At 43.4% G+C, this 21,044-nt stretch overlaps 1 protein-coding gene across 1 annotated transcript in view; it reads left to right on the top strand.

Annotated features, from left to right (window-relative positions):
* The first annotated feature begins 1,486 nt into the window (after positions 1-1,486).
* The window catches only part of Sec23a (SEC23 homolog A, COPII coat complex component), a 57,774-nt gene continuing 38,216 nt past the window's right edge, over positions 1,487-21,044 (top strand). The window contains exons 1-7 of the mRNA XM_070026944.1: positions 1,487-1,607; positions 5,038-5,279; positions 8,585-8,642; positions 8,831-8,917; positions 11,896-12,132; positions 16,939-17,018; positions 19,919-20,063. Coding sequence (XP_069883045.1) covers positions 5,059-5,279; positions 8,585-8,642; positions 8,831-8,917; positions 11,896-12,132; positions 16,939-17,018; positions 19,919-20,063 — 828 coding nt within the window. The 5' untranslated portion in view covers positions 1,487-1,607; positions 5,038-5,058. The remainder of the gene's footprint in view (positions 1,608-5,037; positions 5,280-8,584; positions 8,643-8,830; positions 8,918-11,895; positions 12,133-16,938; positions 17,019-19,918; positions 20,064-21,044) is intronic.

The following is a 21,044-nucleotide window of genomic DNA, read 5'->3' as shown; positions in this document are numbered from 1 at the left end:
GCTGTAGACCAGTGCTGTACCACTTGAGCCTCAGCCCCACTTCCGGCTTTTTCTGCTTATGTGGTGTGAGGAATCGAACCAAGGGCCTCATACATGCAAGGCAAGCACTCTACCACTGAGCCACCTTCCCAGCACCTTAACACTTGTCTATTTGTTCTCATTCTTGGATCTTTAGTTTCTGTGAATGTTCTCATTCCAACTTTATGACATTGTCCATACTGCTTTTATGTTGTTCTGTTAAGGTTACTCTTTCCTGGGCCTCCTTTATTTGAAGGTCTACATTGATTTTTACCTTGATTTCGATTTCCTCTTTAGGATTCTATTTCAAATATGACAAGCAAACATTCTTTTCCACCTTCTAAAATAATAGTAGCACATAGATTATAGAAAGGAAAATTTATGTATGGTATTATGGCCTCATGAATGTAGGCTGTGGGCTACTCCATAAAACGCTGATAAGCCTAAGCTTCAAAGGACTTTTAGATGCTGTTGTGTTTGGAATTAGCCTTGATCCCTGGCTGAAGGATGTGATTGCCTAAGATCAGCCACCAAACTGCAGCAAACACGTTAACAACAACCAGCGAAAGATGGTACTTTATTGTAGGGAGGAGGAGATGAGGTGGCAGAGAAGATGTAGAAGGAAAAGAGATAGACTGGCAAGAGATACCTAAATAGAGTGTGAATTCCACCAGGCCATTCTGTCATCATCAGGTCAATTGTCTGTAACACAGTAGGTGTTCAGTACTAGTCATACTAGGTGAAAGAACCACAAGGTTTCAGACATCAACCAGGTCCCCAGGAAAGATGGAGTTCTGGAGGATGCCTCTTTTTCTCTTGGTCTTGAGTCTACAACAGTTGGTCACCATTTCTACAACGTGCAGGGAGGGGAAGGACCCTCCACCAGGGCCACCCCACTTCCCAGCTCCCTGACAGGTGGTTCTTTCTAGTCGTTTCGCAGTGACAGCTATTTCATTATGGCTGAGGAACGTGACAACTGTTTTTTCTTTTTTGGTCGGTGGTGGGGCTTGAACTCTGGGCCTGGGCGTTGTCCCTCAGCTCTTCAGCTCAAAGGCGAGCGCTCTACCACTTGAGCTACAGCGCCACTTCCGGTTTTCTGGTGGTTTATTGGAGATAGGAGTCTCATGGTCTCTCCTGCCCGGGCTGGCTTTGAACTGTGATCCTCAGATCTCAGCCTCCTGAGTAGCTAGGATGACAGGCGTGAGCCACCGGCGCCCGGCTGTGACAACCGTTCGAACTGAATGGTCCTCGGCCCTCTTTTTCTTTCCCCGGCTTTCCCGCAGAGCTCCAGGAGAGCATTTTAACCTTAACAAACACCCAAGGCCGAGCGCCCCGGGCCCCTTCGACCCCAGCGCCCCTCCTTCCGCCCGCCCCTTCCTCTCACAGCCCCGCCCTTTCCTCCGGTAGCCCCGCCCCCTCGCGCCCCCCTTGACGTGGCAGAGGCCGCCCGTGCCTCGTTGGCCGGCCGAGGTCCTCGCGGATGCCGGGGGGCGGGGCCCTGGGACTGCGGTGCCACGGCGGCTCGGGCGCGGCCCAGAGCACTGACGAGAGGCTGCGACCGGCGCCGCTCTCGCAGGAAGGGCGCTGCGGTAAGGACTGACTTTCACGGGCGCCCGCGGGCCGCGTCCCGGGGGTGTGCGGGGCGCTCGGCCGGAAGCCGGGACAGCGGCGGCGGCGGCGGCGGGCCGCGGTCTCAGGGCGTCCCGGCTCGGTGCCCCGGCGGCGGGAGCGGCGGCGCGCCGGAGGGAGGGAGGCCGCGGCGTGGGCAGCGCCGACCCCCGAGCCCGCTGTCGCCCTCGGCGCCGAGGCACCGGGTCTGGCTCCCCGGCCTCCCCGCACCCCCAGGCCCCGCGCCCCGCACCCACCTCACCCTCCCGGGCCACACGCCTAGGTCTACCCTGCTCTCTCTCGCTCCTGGTGCCTGGGCGCGTTGGCTCATTCCTTCCCCGGCCATCAGTGCCCTAGACTTTGAACCCTGGTGACTTCACCCCCAATTCAGCCTCTGGAGCCCCAACGGGTCAAGGGCACCCCTTGATCACTAGTGGAGTTCAGATCTGACCACTGTTTTTTTTTTTTTTCTTTTGTTGTTGGGCCCCCGTTCCACCTGTAGTGTGTTCCAGAAGTCAGAGGAAACCCACTTGTAATCTACTAAGTGGAGAGTCTTGAGTTCACAGAACCTCCTTAACCCCCCTCCCTCACCATCCCACCCCAAGCCACCAATGCCTTAGCAACACCAGCTTGCTCACAAAGTTTTAGATTTAAATATAAAGGCATGTGAATTCTTCCTCTCTCTCTTTGATAGTATAGGGGGAATCAAGTTAGAGGTCCATCCATGTTCACTTGATATGAATCAAACCTGTTACAGCTACTCATCACTTTTATCTCATTGAAGATGAAATTTGACCCAGAATTCTATGTTTTTTTTTTTTTCCGTTAGATATGTATAAAAAGACCAAAGTAAAATAGTGAAAAACAACCCCAGGCTTCAGTCCTAAGGAAAGCCTTTTAAATACTGTGGGGAAATGTTTGATATACTAGGTTAGAGTGACCTGATATGTGCCAGGAGAAGTTAATTGAAACAGTTCACAGATTGTTATATTGAAAGGTGGAATATTTCTTTAGGATGGGCTTGTGTTCTGTGTTACTTTATGTAAGATGACCATGTTAAGTCTGCACGCTAACATAGTATGACAGTAATTGTGTGTGTGTGTGTGTGTGTGTGTGTGTGTGTGTGTGTGTGTGTGTGTGTGTGTGTGTGTGTGTGTGTGTGTGTGTGTGTGTGTGTGTGTGTGTGTGTGTGTGTCTTGGGATTCAAACTTGGGGCCTAAGTGCTGTCCCTGAGCTTTTTTGCTCAAGGCTAGCATTCTACCACTTGAACCACTGCTCCCTCTCTAGGTTTTGTGGTAGTTAATTAGAGAATCTCATGGGTTTTTCTGCTTGGGATGTCTTTAAACTGCAATCTTCACCCTCCTGAGTAGCTAGGATTACAGGCAAGAGCCACCAGCAGTGCTGGTTTGGTTTTATGTTTTTATGTAAACATGTTAATATTAGAAGACCCTGTGCTTGTCAAGTAATTGCCATTTTTATGTAAAGTTAGTTTGTAAAAGGATTTTTATACTTGATTTTGTAATTTTAAGATTGAGCAATTTGCTGGGCACCAGTGGCTCCTGCCTGTAATCCTAGTTACTTAGGAGGCTGAGATCTGAGACTGCAGTTCTAAGCCAGCTGGGGCAGGAAAAGTCTGTGAGACTCTTTTTTTTCAGGTCATGGGGCCTGAACTCTGGGCCTGGGCGTTGTCCCTGCGCTCTTCAGCTCAAGGCAAGTGCTCTACTGCTTGAGCCACAGCGCTACTTCTGGTTTTCTAGTGGTTTATTGGAGATAAGAGTCCCACGGACTTTCCTGCCCGAGCTGGCTTTGAACCGTGATCCTTAGATCTCAGCCTCCTGAGTAGCTAGGATTACAGGTGTGAGCCATCGGTGCCTGGCTTCCCCGTGAGACTCTTACCTCCAATAAACCACTGGAAAACTGGACATGGTGCTGTGGCTCAAGTGGTAGAGTCCTAGCCTTTAGCTGAAGAGCTGAGGGAAAGTGCCCAGGTCCAGAGTTCAAGTTTCGTGACTGACAAAAAGCTGGAGCAATTCTTTGTTTTTTGTTTTTTGTTTTTGGGTCCGGTCATGGGGCCTGAACTTTGCGCCTGGGTGCTGTTCCTCAGCTCTTCAGCTCAAGGCTAACACTCTACCACTTGACTCACAGGGCCACTTCCAGCTTTTTTCTTTTTGCTTATGTGGTGTTGAGGAATCGAACCCAGGGCCTCATGCATGCAAGGCAAGTGCTCTACCACGGAGCTACTTTCCTAGCCCCTGGAACAATTCTTTTCTGTTGCATTCTATTAGCCATTCTTCTTTTGAAGTTTAGTGGAGCTTGCCATTTCTTGAGATAGGGAACCAAAATGTTAAAACATTTTGATTTTGATACTTGTTTATTTTACTAGAATATATTGCAAACAACATAGAAAGCATAGATCTAAGTCTGCCTTCCCGATTTTTGCCTCTTTTTTTTTTTTTTTTGGTTGGTCATGGGGCCTGAACTCTGGGCCTGGTTGCTGTCCCTCAGCTCTTCAGCTGTAGACTAGCTCTCTACCCCTTGAGCCCCAGCCCCACTTCCAGCTTTTTCTGCTTATGTGGTGCTGAGGAATCAAACCCAGGGCCTCATGCATGCAAGGCAAGCGCACTACCACTGAGCTACCTTCCCAGCCCCAATTTTTGCCCCTTTTTAAATACACCTTTACATAAATATTACCACTGTTTTTGCCATAGATTTTAGAAGAGTGAATAAAAAAGGTTAAAAATCCCCAGTATTGGGTCTAATAGGCATGAATGTGTGGAGCAACATTACTTTTTTTTTTTTTTTGAGCACTCTACCACTTGAGCCACAGAGTCTCTTCTGGTTTTCTGGTAGTTCATTGGAGATAAGAGTTTCGTGGAGCCCGGCGCTGGTGGCTCACGCCTGTAATCCTAGCTACTCAGGAGGCTGAGATCTGAGGATCACGGTTCAAAGCCAGCCCGGGCAGGAGAGACCGTGAGACTCCTATCTCCAATAAACCACCAGAAAACCGGAAGTGGTGCTGTAGCTCAAGTGGTAGAGTGCTCGCCTTGAGCTCAAGAGCTGAAGGATAGTCCCCAGGCCCAGAGTTCAAGCCCCACGACTGACAAAAAAAAAAAAAAAAAAAAAAAGAGTTTCATGGAATTTCCTCTCCAGGCTGACTTTGAACCATATCCTCAGATCTCAGTCTCCTGAGTGGCTAGGATTACAGGTTTGAGCCACCAGTGCCCAACTACTTACTTCTTTTTCTAGAGTTATTGCTTGCTGATTCTTTTCTGAGATAGATGTTTTCATTTGGTCATGATCTATAATATGTTAATATTGCTGCATATGGGATAGCATACTAGAACCCCTAGAAGTAGGAAGGTAAGAATAAGAGGGTCATAGATTTTCAAGTTTCATTTAATTTTGTTTCAGAAATAAGCATCAAGCTCAATCATGACGACCTATTTGGAATTTATCCAACAAAATGAAGAACGAGATGGAGTCCGCTTTAGTTGGAATGTTTGGCCATCAAGTAGACTGGAAGCTACAAGAATGGTTGTTCCAGTGGCAGCCTTGTTTACACCTCTTAAGGAGAGACCTGACCTACCACCCATTCAGTATGAGCCGGTTCTGTGCAGTAGGACCACTTGCCGTGCTGTTTTGAATCCTTTATGGTAATGAAAATACATAGAAAACTAATTATAGCATACCATTAAAAATGTAGTTTATTTCTTGCTCATTTATATGAAAGTACTTGTGTGGATTGGGAATGTGGCTTAGTGGTAAAGTATTTGCCTCACCTGCATGAAGCCCTGGGTTTGATGCCTTAGTACCACTTAAACAAAAAAAGCTGGAAGAGGCTCAAGTGGTAGAGTGATAGCCTTGAGCAAAAGAAGCTCAGGGACAGTGCCCAGACCCTGAGTTCAAGCCCCAGGACAGGAGAATCATTCAGGTTATAGCGAGGTGCTAATATAAGATCAAAATATAAAAGTTTGATCAAGTATTAAAGGTTCTAACATAAGAACTGATATATCCTATCTGTCCTAGGCACTGGTCTAGCTATGTATCAACCTAACTTCTGTTAGAAAAATAATAATTGAGTGACATGATGTCAAAAGATGCTGTAGTTTTAAACAGAAAAAGTCTAAATCTCAGGAATCATTTCTTATTCCTCATTCTAGTCTTTCCCTCCTACTTTAGGAGAAAATTTGGTGAGTTCTACCTCAAGACTATTCCAGATTTTTTTTTTCTGGTCCTGGGGCTTGAATTCTGGGCCTGGGTGCTGTCTCTGTGTTTCTTTTTGCTCAAGGTTAGCACTCTTATCACTTGAGCTACAGCTCTACTTCTGGCTTTTTCTGTGATTAATTGGAGATAAGAGTCTTACTGTCTTTCTTGCCCCGGCTGGCTTTGAACTATGGTCCTTAGATGTCAGCCTCCTGAGTAGGTAGGATTACAAGGCAGGAGCCACTGGCACTTGGCTACAGGTTTTTATAACTTGTACTTTGCTACCTACTTAAAGATGTCATCATTTTTTTTCCTAGGTAATGTCAATGTCTTGATCTCCTTGTTTCCATTTTTTTTTTTTTTTTTTTGTGTCAGTCGTGGGGCTTGAACTCTGGGCCTGGGCGTTGTCCCTCAGCTCTTCAGCTCAAGGCAAGCACTCTACCACTTGAGCTACAGCGCCACTTCCGGTTTTCTGGTGGTTTATTGGAGATAGGAGTCTCACGGTCTTTCCTGCCAGGGCTGGCTTTGAACCTCGATCCTCAGATCTCAGCCTCCTGAGTAGCTAGGATTACAGGCGTGAGTCACCAGCACCCGGCCTTGTTTCCATTTTTTGTCTCAGAAGTCTGTTCTCTGTTCAGAAGCTGGAATTTTATAAGTGTAAATCAGATTATTAATATCTCTTCTTTTTTTTTTTTTTTTTGCCAGTCCTGAGGCTTGAACTCAGGACCTGGGCACTGTCCCCGAGCTTCTTTTGCTCAAGGCTAGTACTCTACCACTTGAGCTATAGTGCCACTTCTGGCTTTTTCTGTTTATGTGGTACTAAGGAATCGAACTCAGGGCTTTGTGCATGCTAGGCAAGCACTCTTACCACTAGGCCATATTCCTAGGGCCCCTTCCCATTTTTTAAGACAGGTTCTCACTATCACTATCACACTACAAAACAGATTGTCCTTGAACTGTAAATCTTCTTTCCTCAGCCTCTGGTGTGCTGGAATTCCAGGCATGTGCCATCATGCCAGCAAATATGCATATATCTACAACTTTTCTTTTTTTTCCCCAGTGCTGGAGATTGGACTCAGGATCTTGTGCTAGGCAAATACTCTTATCCCTTAGGTGCACCTCTAGCCCCTTAATACTTGGAATGAAAAATTCAAACCCTTATCGAGCCCTGTAAAGCATTATTATTATTTTTTGTTTGTTTATTAGTCAGTCATGGGGCCTGAACTGTGCGCCTGGGCACCGTCCCTCAGCTCTTCAGCTTAAGGCTAGCACTCCATCACTTCTGGCTTTTTCTGCTTATGTGGTGCTGAGTAATTGAACCCAGGGCCTCGTGCATGCAAGGCAAGCACTCTACCACTGAGCCACCTTCCAAGCCCCTGTAAAGCATTATATAATCTAGTCTGTGCATATTTCTGCCTTCATCATGTATAATGAATATTTCTTACTCTCATCTACATAGTACCTTAGCCATCCTGCTGTCTTTCTCATTCTTGAATATACCAGATTTGTTCCTACCTTGGAACTTGTGCAGATATGAATACTTTATGAATTACTCTCCTCTTGGTTTCTTTTCATTCAGGTTAACCTTCAGTTTAAGAAGTTTCTCTAGGGCTGGGAAGGTGGCTCAGTGGTAGAGCGAGCGCTTGCCTTGCATGCCTGAGGCCCTGGGTTGGATTCCTCAGCACCACATAAGCAAAAAGAAAAAAGCTGGAAGTGGCGCTGTGGCTCAAGTGGTAGAGCGCTAGCCTTGAGCTGAAGAGCTGAGGGCAGCGCCCAGGCCCAGAGTTCAGGCCCCACAACCGGACGCCTCCCCCCCCCCCCCCAAAAAAAAAAAAGAAGTTTCTCTAGCTGGGCACTGGTGGCTCACACCTATAATCCTAACTACTCTGGAGGCTGAGATCTGAGGATTGCAGTTCAAAGCCAGGCCAGGCAGGAAAATCTATGAGACCTACTCCAACTAACCATCTAAAAGACTTTATCCAATTAGTTACCAAAAAGGTCAGAAGTAGAGCTGTGGCTCAAGTGGCAGAGTGTTAGCTTTGAATGAAAAGTTTTAAGAGTCTAGACCCCAAGTTCAAGCCCTAGGACCTGGCACAAAAAAAAAAGGAAAAAAAAAGAAAAACATGTTCTTTTTTAAAGTTGCTATTATAGTCTGTTTTGTTTTCTTTAATCTTTATTATTTCTATCTACAAGAATTTTATTTTTTCATAATATCTATATCTATCTATATTTTTTTACTTTTTTGTTTTTGTTGTTGTTGTGGGGCCTGAACTCTGGGCCTGAGCACAGTCCCTCAGCTCTTCAGCTCAAGGCTAGTGCTCTACCACTTGAGCCACAGCCACTTCCGGCTTTTTCTGTTTATGTGGTGCTGAGGAATTGAACCCAGAGCTTCATGCATGCAAGGCAAGCACTCTACCACCAAGCTACCTTCCCAGCCTCTATTTTTTTTTGACCTAGGGTTTAGCTATTTTTTCCAGGCTGATTTTGTACTTGCCATGTAACCTAGGGCTGTCTCAAACCAGAGGTCTTTCTGCTTCCCACGTGTTAAGTGCTAGTATTATTTTCTGTGTTTATACATCTACTTGTCTTGTACTGGAGCTTGAACTCAAAGCTCTTTTTTCTTGAAGCTGATGCTTCAAGCATCTAGCCTTGAGTTCAAGCCCTTCAACCCACCCCCTCAAAAGAAATTAAAAAAATTAAGATCCTTGTGAAACTGAAGTGAATTATAATCTAATACGTCTTTTTCTTAAAACAGTCAAGTGGATTATAGAGCAAAACTCTGGGCTTGCAACTTCTGTTATCAAAGGAATCAGGTAAGAAAATACCCATTGCAGATGCTAATGTGTAGTACTAGTCATATAGGAAAATGCACTTTTACAAAGGATGAAATAGTTATGTTTTATGTTTTGAAACTTTTAATAATTAAATGGTGAAATAGTTTTCAGTTTATAATTATCTCTTTCTGGCAAATAATTAAAAATTTTTGTTTTTCTATTTGTAGTTTCCACCAACTTATGCTGGGATATCTGAACAGAATCAGCCTGCTGAACTTTTGCCTCAGTTTTCTAGCATTGAATATGTAGTTCTGGTAAGAACATGAGAGCAAATAAGAAGAAAGTTTTGGGTTTTTTTTGGGTCTGGTTGTGGGGCCTGAACTCTGGGCCTGGGCACTGTCCCTCAGCTCTTCAGCTCAAGGCTAGCGCTCTACCACTTGAGCCACTGCACTACTTCCAGCTTTTTTCTTTTTGCTTATGTGGTGCTGAGGAATCAAATCCAGGGCCTCAGGCATGCAAAGCAAGCGCTCTACCACTGAGCCACCTTCTCAGCCCCACGTAGAAAGTTTTAAGTATGCAATAATTTTTGTCAAAGTAATTGTCCAATTGAGTTTTTTTTGTTGTTGTTGGTCATGGAGCCTGAACTCTGGGCCTGGGCACTGTCCCTAAGCTCTTCAGTTCAAGGCCAGTGCTCTTAACACTTGAGCCACAGCCCCACTCCAGATTTTTCTATGTATGTGGTGCTAAGGAATTGAAGCCAGGGCCTCATGCATGCGAGGCAAGCCCTCTTATCATTGAGCCACCTTCCTAGCCCAGTTTTTTTGTTTTTTAAAGTACTGGTGCTTGAACTTCGGTTTTTGTGCATGTTAAGCTGGCCCTCTACTACTCAGTAGTAGCCAATCTCTCCCAGTCTTGTTAACTTTTTTCAGATAGGGTCATAGAATATTTATTTAGTGCCTGTCCTGGGGTTTAAATTCAGGTCCTCACGTTCACATTAGGCATTTTTGCTCAAAGCTAATATTCTACAACTTGAGCCATGCCTCTGCTTCCTGCTCTTTTCCCCTAGTTATTGGAGATAAAAGTCTTAACAGATTTGTCTGCCAGGCTGGCTTCTAACCTCTATTCTTAGATCTTAGCCTTCTAATTGGCTAGGATTATAGGTGTGAGCCACTGGGTGCCTGCCCTGCCCTGCTTTTGCTGATTATTTAGAGGTAGAATCTCATGAACTTTTTTTTTGCCTAGCCTGGTCTTGAACTACCAGGTGCCTCTTGAGTAGTTAGGCTTTTAGATGCGAACTACTACCAGAATCTGACACGTTTTTCTCAGGCCATCCCCAGAGTATGGCCATCCTGTCTATGCTCCCTGCATAGCTTGGATTACAGGCAGGCATTATAGTATTGGCAAGATAGAATCTTGCTAATTTTTTTTTGCCTAGGCTGGCCTTGAACCAACTACATTTTCCTATTTCCATTTCCTAAATTGTTAGTATTAAAGGTGTAAGCCACTGTGTCTGGCTTCAGATGGCTTTAAATGCATTATAGCTCACTGAATTAAAGAGCCTTTCAAAGGTAAGAACCTACCTTTGTAGATAATTTCTCTGATATAGTTATTTGATGGATAGTCAGATACTGGGTAGGATGTGTGATTTGTTGTATGGAGTAAGTTAGTATATTTTGTTTTGTAATTGGAAAGTCTTTTCACAGATACTTAGTTACTATGATAATTAAATCCGTTAATGTACCCCCTAACTGTAATTAATGAACCTGTTTTGCATTGGGAAGATCGTTTTTTCTTCCGTTTGTGAACAGTTTCACATAGTGGAAATAATAGTTTTCCTGAGTGTTGTATAGAAAACAGAATTATGGTTTATTGGAGCCACTCAGCAATTTGGCCTTCCTGACTAATTTAAGATTCTGCTGCTTGGGAACGTGGCTCAGTGGTAGAATGCATGCCTTGCATGCATGAGGCCCTTTGTTTAATTCCTCAGTACCACATAAACAGAAAAAGCCAGAAGTAGCGCTGTGGCTCAAGTGGTAGGGCACTTGCCTTGAGCTGAAGAGTTGAGGGACAGCACCCAGGCCCAGAGCTCAAGCCCCATAACCAGCAAAAAAAAAAAAAAAAAAAAAAAAAGATTCTTCAAGAATGGCATTAATGTTTAAGTAGTTATTTTATACATATTTTTATCTTTTTTTTTCTTTTTTTGGTATGATCATGGGGCCTGAACTCTGGGCCTGGGCACTGCTCAGCTCTTCAGCTTAAGGCTAGCACCCTACCACTTGAGCCACAGCGCTACTTCCAGCGTTTTTCTTTTTGCTTATGTGGTGCTGAGGAATTGAACCCAGGGCCTCATGCATGCAAGGCAAGTGCTCTACCACGGAGCCACCTTCCCAGCCCCAAATGCTATGAGGGATTATTATTATTATTATTTATTTATTTATTTTTTCAGTTGTGGGGCTTGAACTCTGGGCCTGAGCGCTGTCCTCAGCTCTTCAGCTCAAGGCGATTGCTCTACCACTTGAGCTACCGTGTCACTTTCTTTATACATATTTTTTAAACTTAAAAAAATTTAAAAAAATGAGATTGAGGTCTTGCTGTGCTGTCCAGTCTCATTTTGAACTTGCTGATTCAAGTACTCCTCCCTAAGTAGCTGAAACTACAGGTGTGAACCACCATGCCTGGCTTAAGCTACATAGTTACTGATTTATTATTTAAAAGTAAACAAATACTTTTTACATGAAATTCAGACTTAGAAAATGTTGATTTGCAAGTAAGAGCTTGTGACATATAGACACAAAAGCAAATTTAACTTCCTGTAATTAAATAGAAAATAAATTTCCCTCTGTGTAATAATATGACTTTTTTCTTTTCTTTTGGGTGCAGAGCCTGGGTACTGACTGTGAGCTTGTTTGTTTGTTTTTCCCCTCAAGGCTAGTATTCTACCACTTGAGCCATAGCTTCACCTCTGACTTTTTAGTTGTTAATTGGATATAAGAGTCTCACAGACTTTTCCTGTCTGGGCTGGCTTGGAAATGGGATCTTCAGATCTTAGGATTACAGGTGTTAGCTGCTGGTACCAGGCTTATGTTGTATTAAACTTAATTTTTACCTCATTACAGCTTCTGAGCCACCTTTCAATAACAACACATATAACCTACTTTATTTCTGTTATGGCTTAGTTATTATTGCATTGTATGCACATATTAGAATTTGTACTAATTAATGAGTCCTTGAATGTTTTAAATATTGCATTGAAGTGTTAATATCTTTTCTTATTGCAAAATTTTCTTAAAAGCGTGGTCCTCAAATGCCTTTGATATTCCTCTACGTGGTTGATACTTGCATGGAAGATGAAGACTTACAAGCCTTGAAGGAATCCATGCAGATGTCATTAAGTCTCTTGCCACCAACAGCTTTGGTTGGACTTATTACTTTTGGGAGAATGGTACAGGTTCATGAGCTTGGATGTGAAGGCATTTCAAAAAGCTATGTCTTTAGAGGAACAAAAGATCTATCTGCCAAACAACTGCAGGTAAGAAGAATGATAGTTTTTAATTATGTGTGAATATCAATATATGTGTTTATAAATGTCTTTTGAATATGTTTCTGGAAATTAAAAAATTGATTAATATAATTGTATTATAACACATAGGTAATATTGACATCAGTTTTGTCCTGTGTGCTTTAAATTGCTATTACTCAGATTGAAGACTTTTTTTTGTAGTATTTAATCTAGGACCTTGTGCATTCAAGAAAGATGCTCTAGGAGTTGGGAAGGTGGCTCAGTGGTAAGAGCTTCCCTTGCACGCATGAGGCCCTGGGTTCAATTCCTCAGCACCACATAAGCAGAAATAAGCCAGAAGTGGTGCAGTAGCTCCAGTCGTAGAGCACTAGTCTTGAGCTGAAGAGCTGAGGGACAGCGCCTAGGCCCAGAGTTCAGGCCCCAGGACCTACAAAAAAAAAAAAAAGATGCTGTACCAGGAGCCCCCAGCAGCAGATTGAAGAGTCTTTTAATTGTATCTTTACAATAGTTGAAGGTATTTTTTTTAGAGATTTAAAGGGTTTAGAAAAGAGTAGTGCTTCAGGCAAATAGAGAGCAATCACACACCTTTTGATTTGTTGCCCTGGGGCTTGAACTCAGGTTCTGGGCTCTGTCCCAGAGCTGCTTTTACTTCAGGCTAGAGCTCTCCCACTTGAGCCACAATTCTACTTCTGGCTTTCTTTGAGTAGTTTATTAAAGAGTTTCATAGGCTTTCCTGCCTGGGCAGGCTTTGAAGCAAGATCCTCAGATCTCAGCCTCCAGACTAGTTAGGATTATAGATATGAGCCACTGGTGCCCAGCTTGCTTTTGCTTTTGACATTTCAAGTAGAAACTGAACACTTGGCTATGTTTGGCAAAGGGAAATATATTTTCAGGCATGGGAGTTATTAATAGATGAACTATGAGTACATATGCAGACGCATACATATTACGCATAAAATGTTTTTCATTGAGGAAAACATGCCTTTTCTTCTGGGGCAAAGGAGTTATATATAGCATATTAGGATCACATGCACTTGTCAGATTGTGGATTTTGTTATTTCTAAGTGAGTAGTTAAGTTTTTTTTTTTTTTTTTGTCCTGTCATGGGGCCTGAACTCTGGGCCTGGGCACTGTCCCTGAGCTCTTCAGCTCAAGGCTAACACTCTACCACTTGAGCCATAGTGCCACTTCTGGCTTTTTTTTCTTTTTGCTTATGTGGTGCTGAGGAATTGAACCCAGGGCCTCATGCACTCAAGGCAAGCACTCTACCACTGAGCCACCTTCTTAGCCCCTGAGTAGTTAAGTTTTGATCATAGAGTACCTTTTATTTAAGCTATAATACATATGTAGTGCATAAAATACCTTCCTTTTGCAATAGGCAAATAAATGCTTATAGAGGAATTTTTTTTTTCCTCATCAGAACATTTTTATCTTCTTTCTGTGTTTGATTGAAAAAGAACCCATACCTTCTCCCTGAATAGTCCAGTGTTTGACTTTTTGTTTTTAATTGGTGGTAGTACTAGGCCTTGAATTCAGGACACTGTGCTTGCTAGGCAAATGTTCTGCCACTTATTCTACACCTCTAGTCCTGTGGTTCAAACCTAAACTTTTCTATTTGTATAATTTTGCATCACTTTTTTTTATTAATGTACCTAGTATGGTGTAAGTCTTTACAGGGTTTTGTAGGAAAACCTGGATTAAAATTTTGCTTTGTTGTACAACATTACACACATTACTTTATCTTTGCCTGCCTGCATGCTTTCTTTCCTCCCTCCCTTCTTCCCTTCCTTCCTTCCTTCTTTCCCTCCTTCCTCCTTTCTTCCCTTCCTCCTTTCTTCCCTCCCTTCCTTTCCTCCCTCCCTCTCTCTTTTTTCCTTTCTCTTTCTCTTTCTGTACAGTCTTTCTTTATATATATATATATATATATATATATATATATATATATAAATTGTGAAAATACTGTACAGAGGGGTTACAATTACATGGGTAAGATAATGAGCACATTTCTTATCAAGCATTGGAGCCTCCTGCTTTGTTTCCCCTTCCCATCCCTTCGTATCCTTCTCCCCTTCCCCCCCCTCCCGTCCCCGCCTCAAAGTTGTAAAGTTCGTTTTTCTTTTCTTTCTTTCTTTTTTTTTTTGCTTATGTGGTGCTGAGGAATCGAACCCAGAGTCTCATGCATGCAAGGCAAGCACTCTACCACTGAGCCACCTTCCCAGCCTAAAGTTTGTTTTTCGACATGACTTGTTGTACAGTCTTTCTACTGTCAATTTTCACGTGTAAAGTAGAAATTTAGAAACATGCCTCATTATTGTGATTTTCTGTGTTTACTGACTCATGAACACAGAGGCTACACATTCATAGGAACATTTTTTTCAAAGGTATCACCTAACAAGTAGCAGTTTACCAAGCATTATTTTACTGCTTCATATTGAAATTGTGATCCTTAGAGTCTTCAATAAATTTGCTGCTCACTGTCCAGCCTTAAATAAAGTAAATACTGGATATTATTGTGTAATGATTCTGTGAATCAATGTCTGTATTAGACTTTAAAGAAAAAGGAAAATTAAAAACTGGAAATGTTAGTAGCTTTTTGTTTTTTGTTTGCTGGTCATGGGTCCTGAACTCTGGGCCTAAGCGCTGTCCCTCAGCTTTTCAGCTAAAGGCTTGTGGTCTACCACTTGAACCATAGCTCTACTTCCAGCTTTTTCTGCTTATGTGGTGCTGAGGAATTGAACCCAGGGCCTCATGCATGGAAGGCAAGCACTCCACCACTGAGCCACCTTCCCAGTCCAGTTTTAGTAGTTTTTAAACAGGCTTCTGCTGCTTTTTTTTTTTTTTTCCTTCTTCTTTTTGGTGGTTCAGGGGGTTTGAACTAGTGACCTTGAGCTTACTAGTCTAATTTAGTTCAGTAAGCCAAACCTACAGCCTGTTTCCCTCATTTCCATTATTAATTTTTTTTTTTTTGGTCAGTTCGTGGGGCCTGAACTCTGGGCCTGGGCATTGTCCCTCAGCTCTTCAGCTCAAGGCTAGCACTCTACCAACTGAGCCACAGTGCCACTTCCAGCTTTTTTTCTTTTTGCTTATGTGGTGCAGAGGAATCGAACCCAGGGTTCATGCATTCAAGGCAAGCGCTCTACCTCTGAGTCACCTTCCCAGCTCCCTCCATTATTCATCATATAAAAGGATTGTGTTGTTTCCATATGTGTATATAATGTATCCAGATCACCATCCCTCCTGTCTCTTCTCATTCCTCCTCCTCTTGGAACAAATTCATATATGTATACAGTGTATCCAGATCAAACCCATCCCGCCTATCTCTTCTCATTCCTCCTTCCCTTGGAACAGATCAACATATTTTATTGTTAAAATTTACATACATTTAGGATATTTGACCATATTTACCCTTCTCGTACCTCCTTATCTTAGGTGGGAGGGCTCTCCTGAGATAGCATCTCACACAAGTTGGTATCAAACTCTAAATCCTTCCTCAGTCTTCTAAGTAGATAGAATTACAGTTGTGTGTCACTGTGCCTGATTTTTCATTATTTTGTCATATTTTATCATATCAATAATAGATATAAAGAGGTAAGCTCAGAATCTGGTATATAGGAGGTAGGTTTGTAGACTGTGATTATTACATATTTTTACTCTAAGACTAAGTATTTTGTTTGTTCTGCTTTTTTGAGACAGTTTCATTATATAGTTCAAGTTGACTTGGAACTCTTTTTTTTTTTTTTTTTTTTTGTCGGTCGTGGGGCTTGAACTCTGGGCCTGGGCGCTGTCCCTCAGCTCTTCAGCTCAAGGTGAGCCCTCTACCACTTGAGCTCCAGCGCCACTTCCGGTTTTCTGGTGGTTTATTGGAGATAGGAGTCTCGCGGTCTTTCCTGCCCGGGCTGGCTTTGAACCGCGATCCTCAGATCTCAGCCTCCTGAGTAGCTAGGATTACAGGCGTGAGCCACCAGCGCCCGGCGGACTTGGAACTCTTATGTACCCAGTGGCCTTTAACTCAAGATCTTCTTTGGGTTGGGAAGGTGGCTCAGTGGTAGAGCGTTTGCCTTGCATGCCTGAGGCCCTGAGTTCGATTCCTCAGCACCACATAAGCAAAAAGAAAAAAGACGGAAGTGGCGCTATGGCTCAAGTGGTAGAGCGCTAGCCTTGAGCTGAAGAGCTGAGGGATAGTGCCCAGGCCCCGAGTTCAGGCCCCACGACTGGATCCCCCCCCCCCCCCCCAAAAAAAAAAGAAAAGATCTAGCTTCAGTCAGACTCTCTAGTGCTAGGACTCAGGTGTGTGCTCCATATGCAGCCACATTAACTTATTTTGACTCTGAGTTATATATGAATATTTCTAAATTAATAATCTGTTTTTCTTTTTTTTTTTTGGGTCCGGTCATGGGGCCTGAACTCTGGGCCTGGGCACTGTCCCTCAGCTCTTCAGCTCAAGGCTAGCGCTCTACCACTTGAGCCACAGCGCCACTTCCAGCTTTTTTCTTTTTGCTTATGTGGTGCTGAGGAATCGAACCCAGGGCTTTGAGCATGCAAGGCGAGCGCTCTACCACTGAGCCACCTTCCCAGCCCCTAATCTGTTTTTCTTATATACCTTGTACTTTCTCTCTCATCATGATAATTTCATTGAATTAGTATTGCTTCCTTTACAGTGTCTCCAGCTGTACTGTTTGTCTTCTGAGGAAAGAGACCTTGTTGTGTTCTTTATTTTTGTGTCCCTAATTTCTAGTATAGCACCTTGCACATGGTAAATAGGTTCATAACTCTTTGTAAACAATGAATATCACTTAGATATATAATCTCTTTACAGGAAATGCTGGGGCTTGCTAAAGTACCAGTAACTCAAGCAACACGTGGTCCTCAGGTACAGCAGCCGCCTCCTTCCAATAGGTAATAATATGACAAACAGGATTTATAATTCATGAAGCTATTTTGAGCATCTCATACCCTTGAGCATATGAGTTTCATGATACTATACGAGTGTTTTTAGGAATGTAATTGTGTTGCAGGAGTATAATCTTTTGGTATTAGGAATTGAATTCAAGTCCTCATTTTTTTAGGCAGGCATGGTACAACTTAAGTCATGCACCCAATATGGAGTTAAGGCAGAGTAATATCACTAAAATTATTATTATTATTATTTTTGTCAGTCATGGGGCTTGAACTCTGGGACTGTGCTCTGTCCCTGAGCTCTTCAGCTCAAGGCTAGCACTCTACCCCTTGAGCCACAGTGCCAATTCTGGTTTTCTAGTGGTTAATTGGAGATAGTCTCATGGATATACCTGCTTGGGCTGGCTTTGATCCATCATTCTCAGATCTCAGACTCCTGAGTAGTTCCAGATTGCAGGCATGAGCCACTGGCACCTGGCTAAAAAAATACTCATTTTTCTTCATTGCAATGTAAGGAATTTAGTTTAGATGTTTCCTGGCTTTTTTATTTTTTAAAATTTAGTGCCACTCCTGAAACTTGAACTCAGGACCTGGGTGCGTTTCTGAGCTGCTTTTGCTCAAAATCTAGTGCTCTACCACTTGAGCCGTAGTTCCACTTTCCTTTTTTTGTGGTTAATTGAAGATAAGAGTCTCCAGGAATTTCCTGAGCAGGCTGGCTTTGAATTGTGAGCCTTAGATCTCACTCAGCTTCCTGAGTAGCTTGGATAATAGATGTGAGCCACTACTGCCTGGCAGACTTCCTATTTTTTTTTTTTTTTTTTTTTTTTTCCGTCGCTTGTGGGGTCTGAACTCTGGGCCTGGGCACTATCCCTAAGCTCTTCAGCCCAGGTGAGTGCTCTACCACTTTAGCCACAACACCATTTCTGACTTTTTCTGCTTATTTGGTGCTGAGGAATCGAACCCAGGGCCTCATGCATGCAAGGCAAGTACTCTATCACTGAGCCACCTTCCCAGCCCCAAGACTTCCTTTTTTTTTTTTTTTGTCGGTCGTGGGGCTTGAACTCTGGGCCTGGGCGCTGTCCCTCAGCTCTTCAGCTCAAGGCGAGCGCTCTACCACTTGAGCTACAGCGCCACTTCCGATTTTCTGGTGGTTTATTGGAGATAGGAGTCTCACGGTCTCTCCTGCCCGGGCTGGCTTTGAACCGCGATCCTCAGATCTCAGCCTCCTGAGTAGCTAGGATTACAGGCGTGAGCCACCAGCGCCCGGCTTCCTTTTTTTTTTTTTTGTCAGTTGTGGGGCTTGAACTCTGGGCCTGGGCGCTGTCCCTCAGCTCATCAGCTCAAGGCTAGTGCTCTACCACTTGATCCATAGCGCTACTTCAAGACTTCCTATTTTTAACTTCATAAAAACATGATTTTTGCTGGATGCCAGTGGCTCACGCCTATAATCCTAGCTACTTGGGAGGCTGAGATCTGAGGATCGCTAGCCGGGGCAGCAAAGTCCTCGAGACTCTAATCTCCAATAAACCACCAGAAAAACTGGAAATGGTGCTGTGGCTCACCTGGTAGAGTGCTAGCCTTGAGCTGAAGAGCTGAGAGACAGTGTCCAGGCCCAGAGTTCAAACCCAACGACCGACAAAAAAAAAAAAAAAAGAAAAAACAGAACAATTTTTGAGGTTTGTTGGAGTTCAAGTCAAAATAATGCTCAAAAGCTTTTTATTTTAGGGCTGGGAAGGTGGCTCAATGGTAGAGCACTTGCCTTGCATGCATGAGGCCCTGGGTTCGATTCCTCAGTACCACATAAGCAAAAAGAAAAAAGCCGGAAGTGGCCCTGTGGCTGAAGTGGTATAGAGCACTTGCCTTGAGCTGAAGAGCTGAGGGACAGTGTCCAGACCCAGAGTTCAGGCCCCACAACTGACCAAAAAAAAAAAAAAAGCTTTTTATTTTATTTATTTATTCATTTATTTATTTTTGGGTCCACTCGTGGGGCCCGAACTCTGGGCCTGGGTGCTGTCCCTCAGCTCTTCAGCTCAAGGCTAGCGCTCTACCACTTGAGCCACAGGGCCACTTCCGGCTTTTTTCTTTTTGCTTATGTGGTGCTGAGGAATCGAACCCATGGCCTCATGCTTGCAAGGCAAGCGCTCTACCACTGAGCCAACTTCCCAGCCCCAAAAGCTTTTTATTTTAAACTTGTTGGTAGCTTTTTCTCTTAAACCTTCTAATCAAAAATTCTGTAACTAAAAGTGAGTTGGTATATTTTCTCATAATTATTTTAGTAACCTTAGAACTTAATAGAATAAATGAAAGATGAAGTCCTGAAATAATAGTTGATTTGAGTTTTTTTTAATTAAAAATTTTAAAATTAAAAAAAAAAATTGAAACATTGAAAAAAATTGTGCTGCTGGTTTCTGTACCAGTGCCATCAGGATCACCTGGGAACTTGTTTTCAAGAACGATCTTGGGCCCTAATCCAGACCTACTGAAACAAACTAAAACAAGTCTGGTTTTAAAGAAGCCCTCATCATATTCTGATGTACTGAAGTTTCAGTACTATTGATTTATAGTATATCACAAGTATTTTTCTCTAGGAAATCTTAAATCCTTACATCTATACATGGTTTTCTTTTTTCTTTCTTTTAAAAAAATTCTTTGGGTTAGTTTTGGTCGATCATGGTGCTGGTGGGCTGTCCCTGAGTTCTTTTTCTTAAGGCAAGTGCTCTACTTTGAACCATAGCACTACTTCTGGTTTTCTGGTGGTTAATTGGAAATAAGAGTCTCTCCTGTCTGGGATGGCTTCAAACTGCCATCCTCAGATCTCAGCTTCCTAAGAAGCTAGGATTACAGGCATGAGCCACTTGCACCCAATTATAAATGGTTTTCTATTCAATTTTATTTTGCAGATTCTTACAGCCAGTACAGAAAATAGACATGAACCTCACAGATCTTCTGGGAGAACTTCAGAGAGACCCTTGGCCTGTCCCACAGGGAAAGAGACCTTTGCGTTCCTCAGGAGTGGCTCTTTCCATAGCTGTAGGACTTCTTGAGGTAGCAAGGAGCAATTTTTTTGGCATGTAGTGTGTGTGTGTGTGTGTGTGTGTGTGTTTCTGGAAGTCAAACCTATGATGCTTGTCAAGCACTTCACCACTGAACTCCTCAGCACTATTGACTTACATTATTTTTTTTGCTGGTCCTAGGACTTGAAATCAGAGCCTGGGTTCTGTCCCTCAACTTTTTGCTCAAGGCTAGTGCTCTACCAGTAGAGCCACAGCTCTACTTCTTTTGGCATTTTTAGTAGTTTATTGGAGCTAAGAGTCTCACAGACTTCCTTGCTCAGTCTGGTTTGAAATCATGATCATCACATCTCAGCCTCCTGAGTAGCCAGGATTATAAGCATGAGCCACCAGTGCCTGGCTGTTGACATTATTATTATTATTATTATTATTTTGGGTCCAGTCGTGGAACGGGGCCTGAACTCTGGGCCTGGGCACTGTCCCTCAGCTCTTCAGCTCAAGGCTAGCACTCTACCACCTGAGCCACAGCGCCATTTCCGGCTTCTTTTCTTTTTGCTTATTTGGTGCTGAGGAATCGAACCCAGGGCCTCATGCATGCAAGGCAAGCGCTCTACTACTGAGCCACCTTCCCAGCCCCTGACTTACTATTTTTTTTGCCAGTCATGGGGCCTGAACTCTGGGCCTGGGCACTGTCCCTCATCTCTTCAGCTCAAGGAAGGCTAGCACTCTACCACTTGAGCCACAGTACCACTTCGGCTTTTTCTGCTTATGTGGTGCTGAGGAATTGAACTAAGGGCCTCATGCATGCAAGGCAAGCACTCTACCACTGAGCTACCTTCCCAGCTCCTGTTGACTTACCACTGAGCTACCTTCCCAGCTCCTGTTGACTTATTTTTTAAGCAGTACTTTTTCTGCCATTTCACTGGCTGTAGGAAGAAGAATAAGTAGATTAGAGTACTCAATGTATCATCTTCAAGTATGTCATGCTATATATTAATTAAAAAAAAAAAACTAG

Source organism: Dipodomys merriami, unplaced genomic scaffold (assembly GCF_024711535.1).
Source record: "Dipodomys merriami isolate MVZ:Mamm:240054 unplaced genomic scaffold, mDipMer1.0.p SCAF_1, whole genome shotgun sequence".
NCBI classification, from domain to species: Eukaryota; Metazoa; Chordata; class Mammalia; order Rodentia; family Heteromyidae; genus Dipodomys; species Dipodomys merriami.
This window is presented reverse-complemented; position numbering and strand designations above follow the sequence as displayed.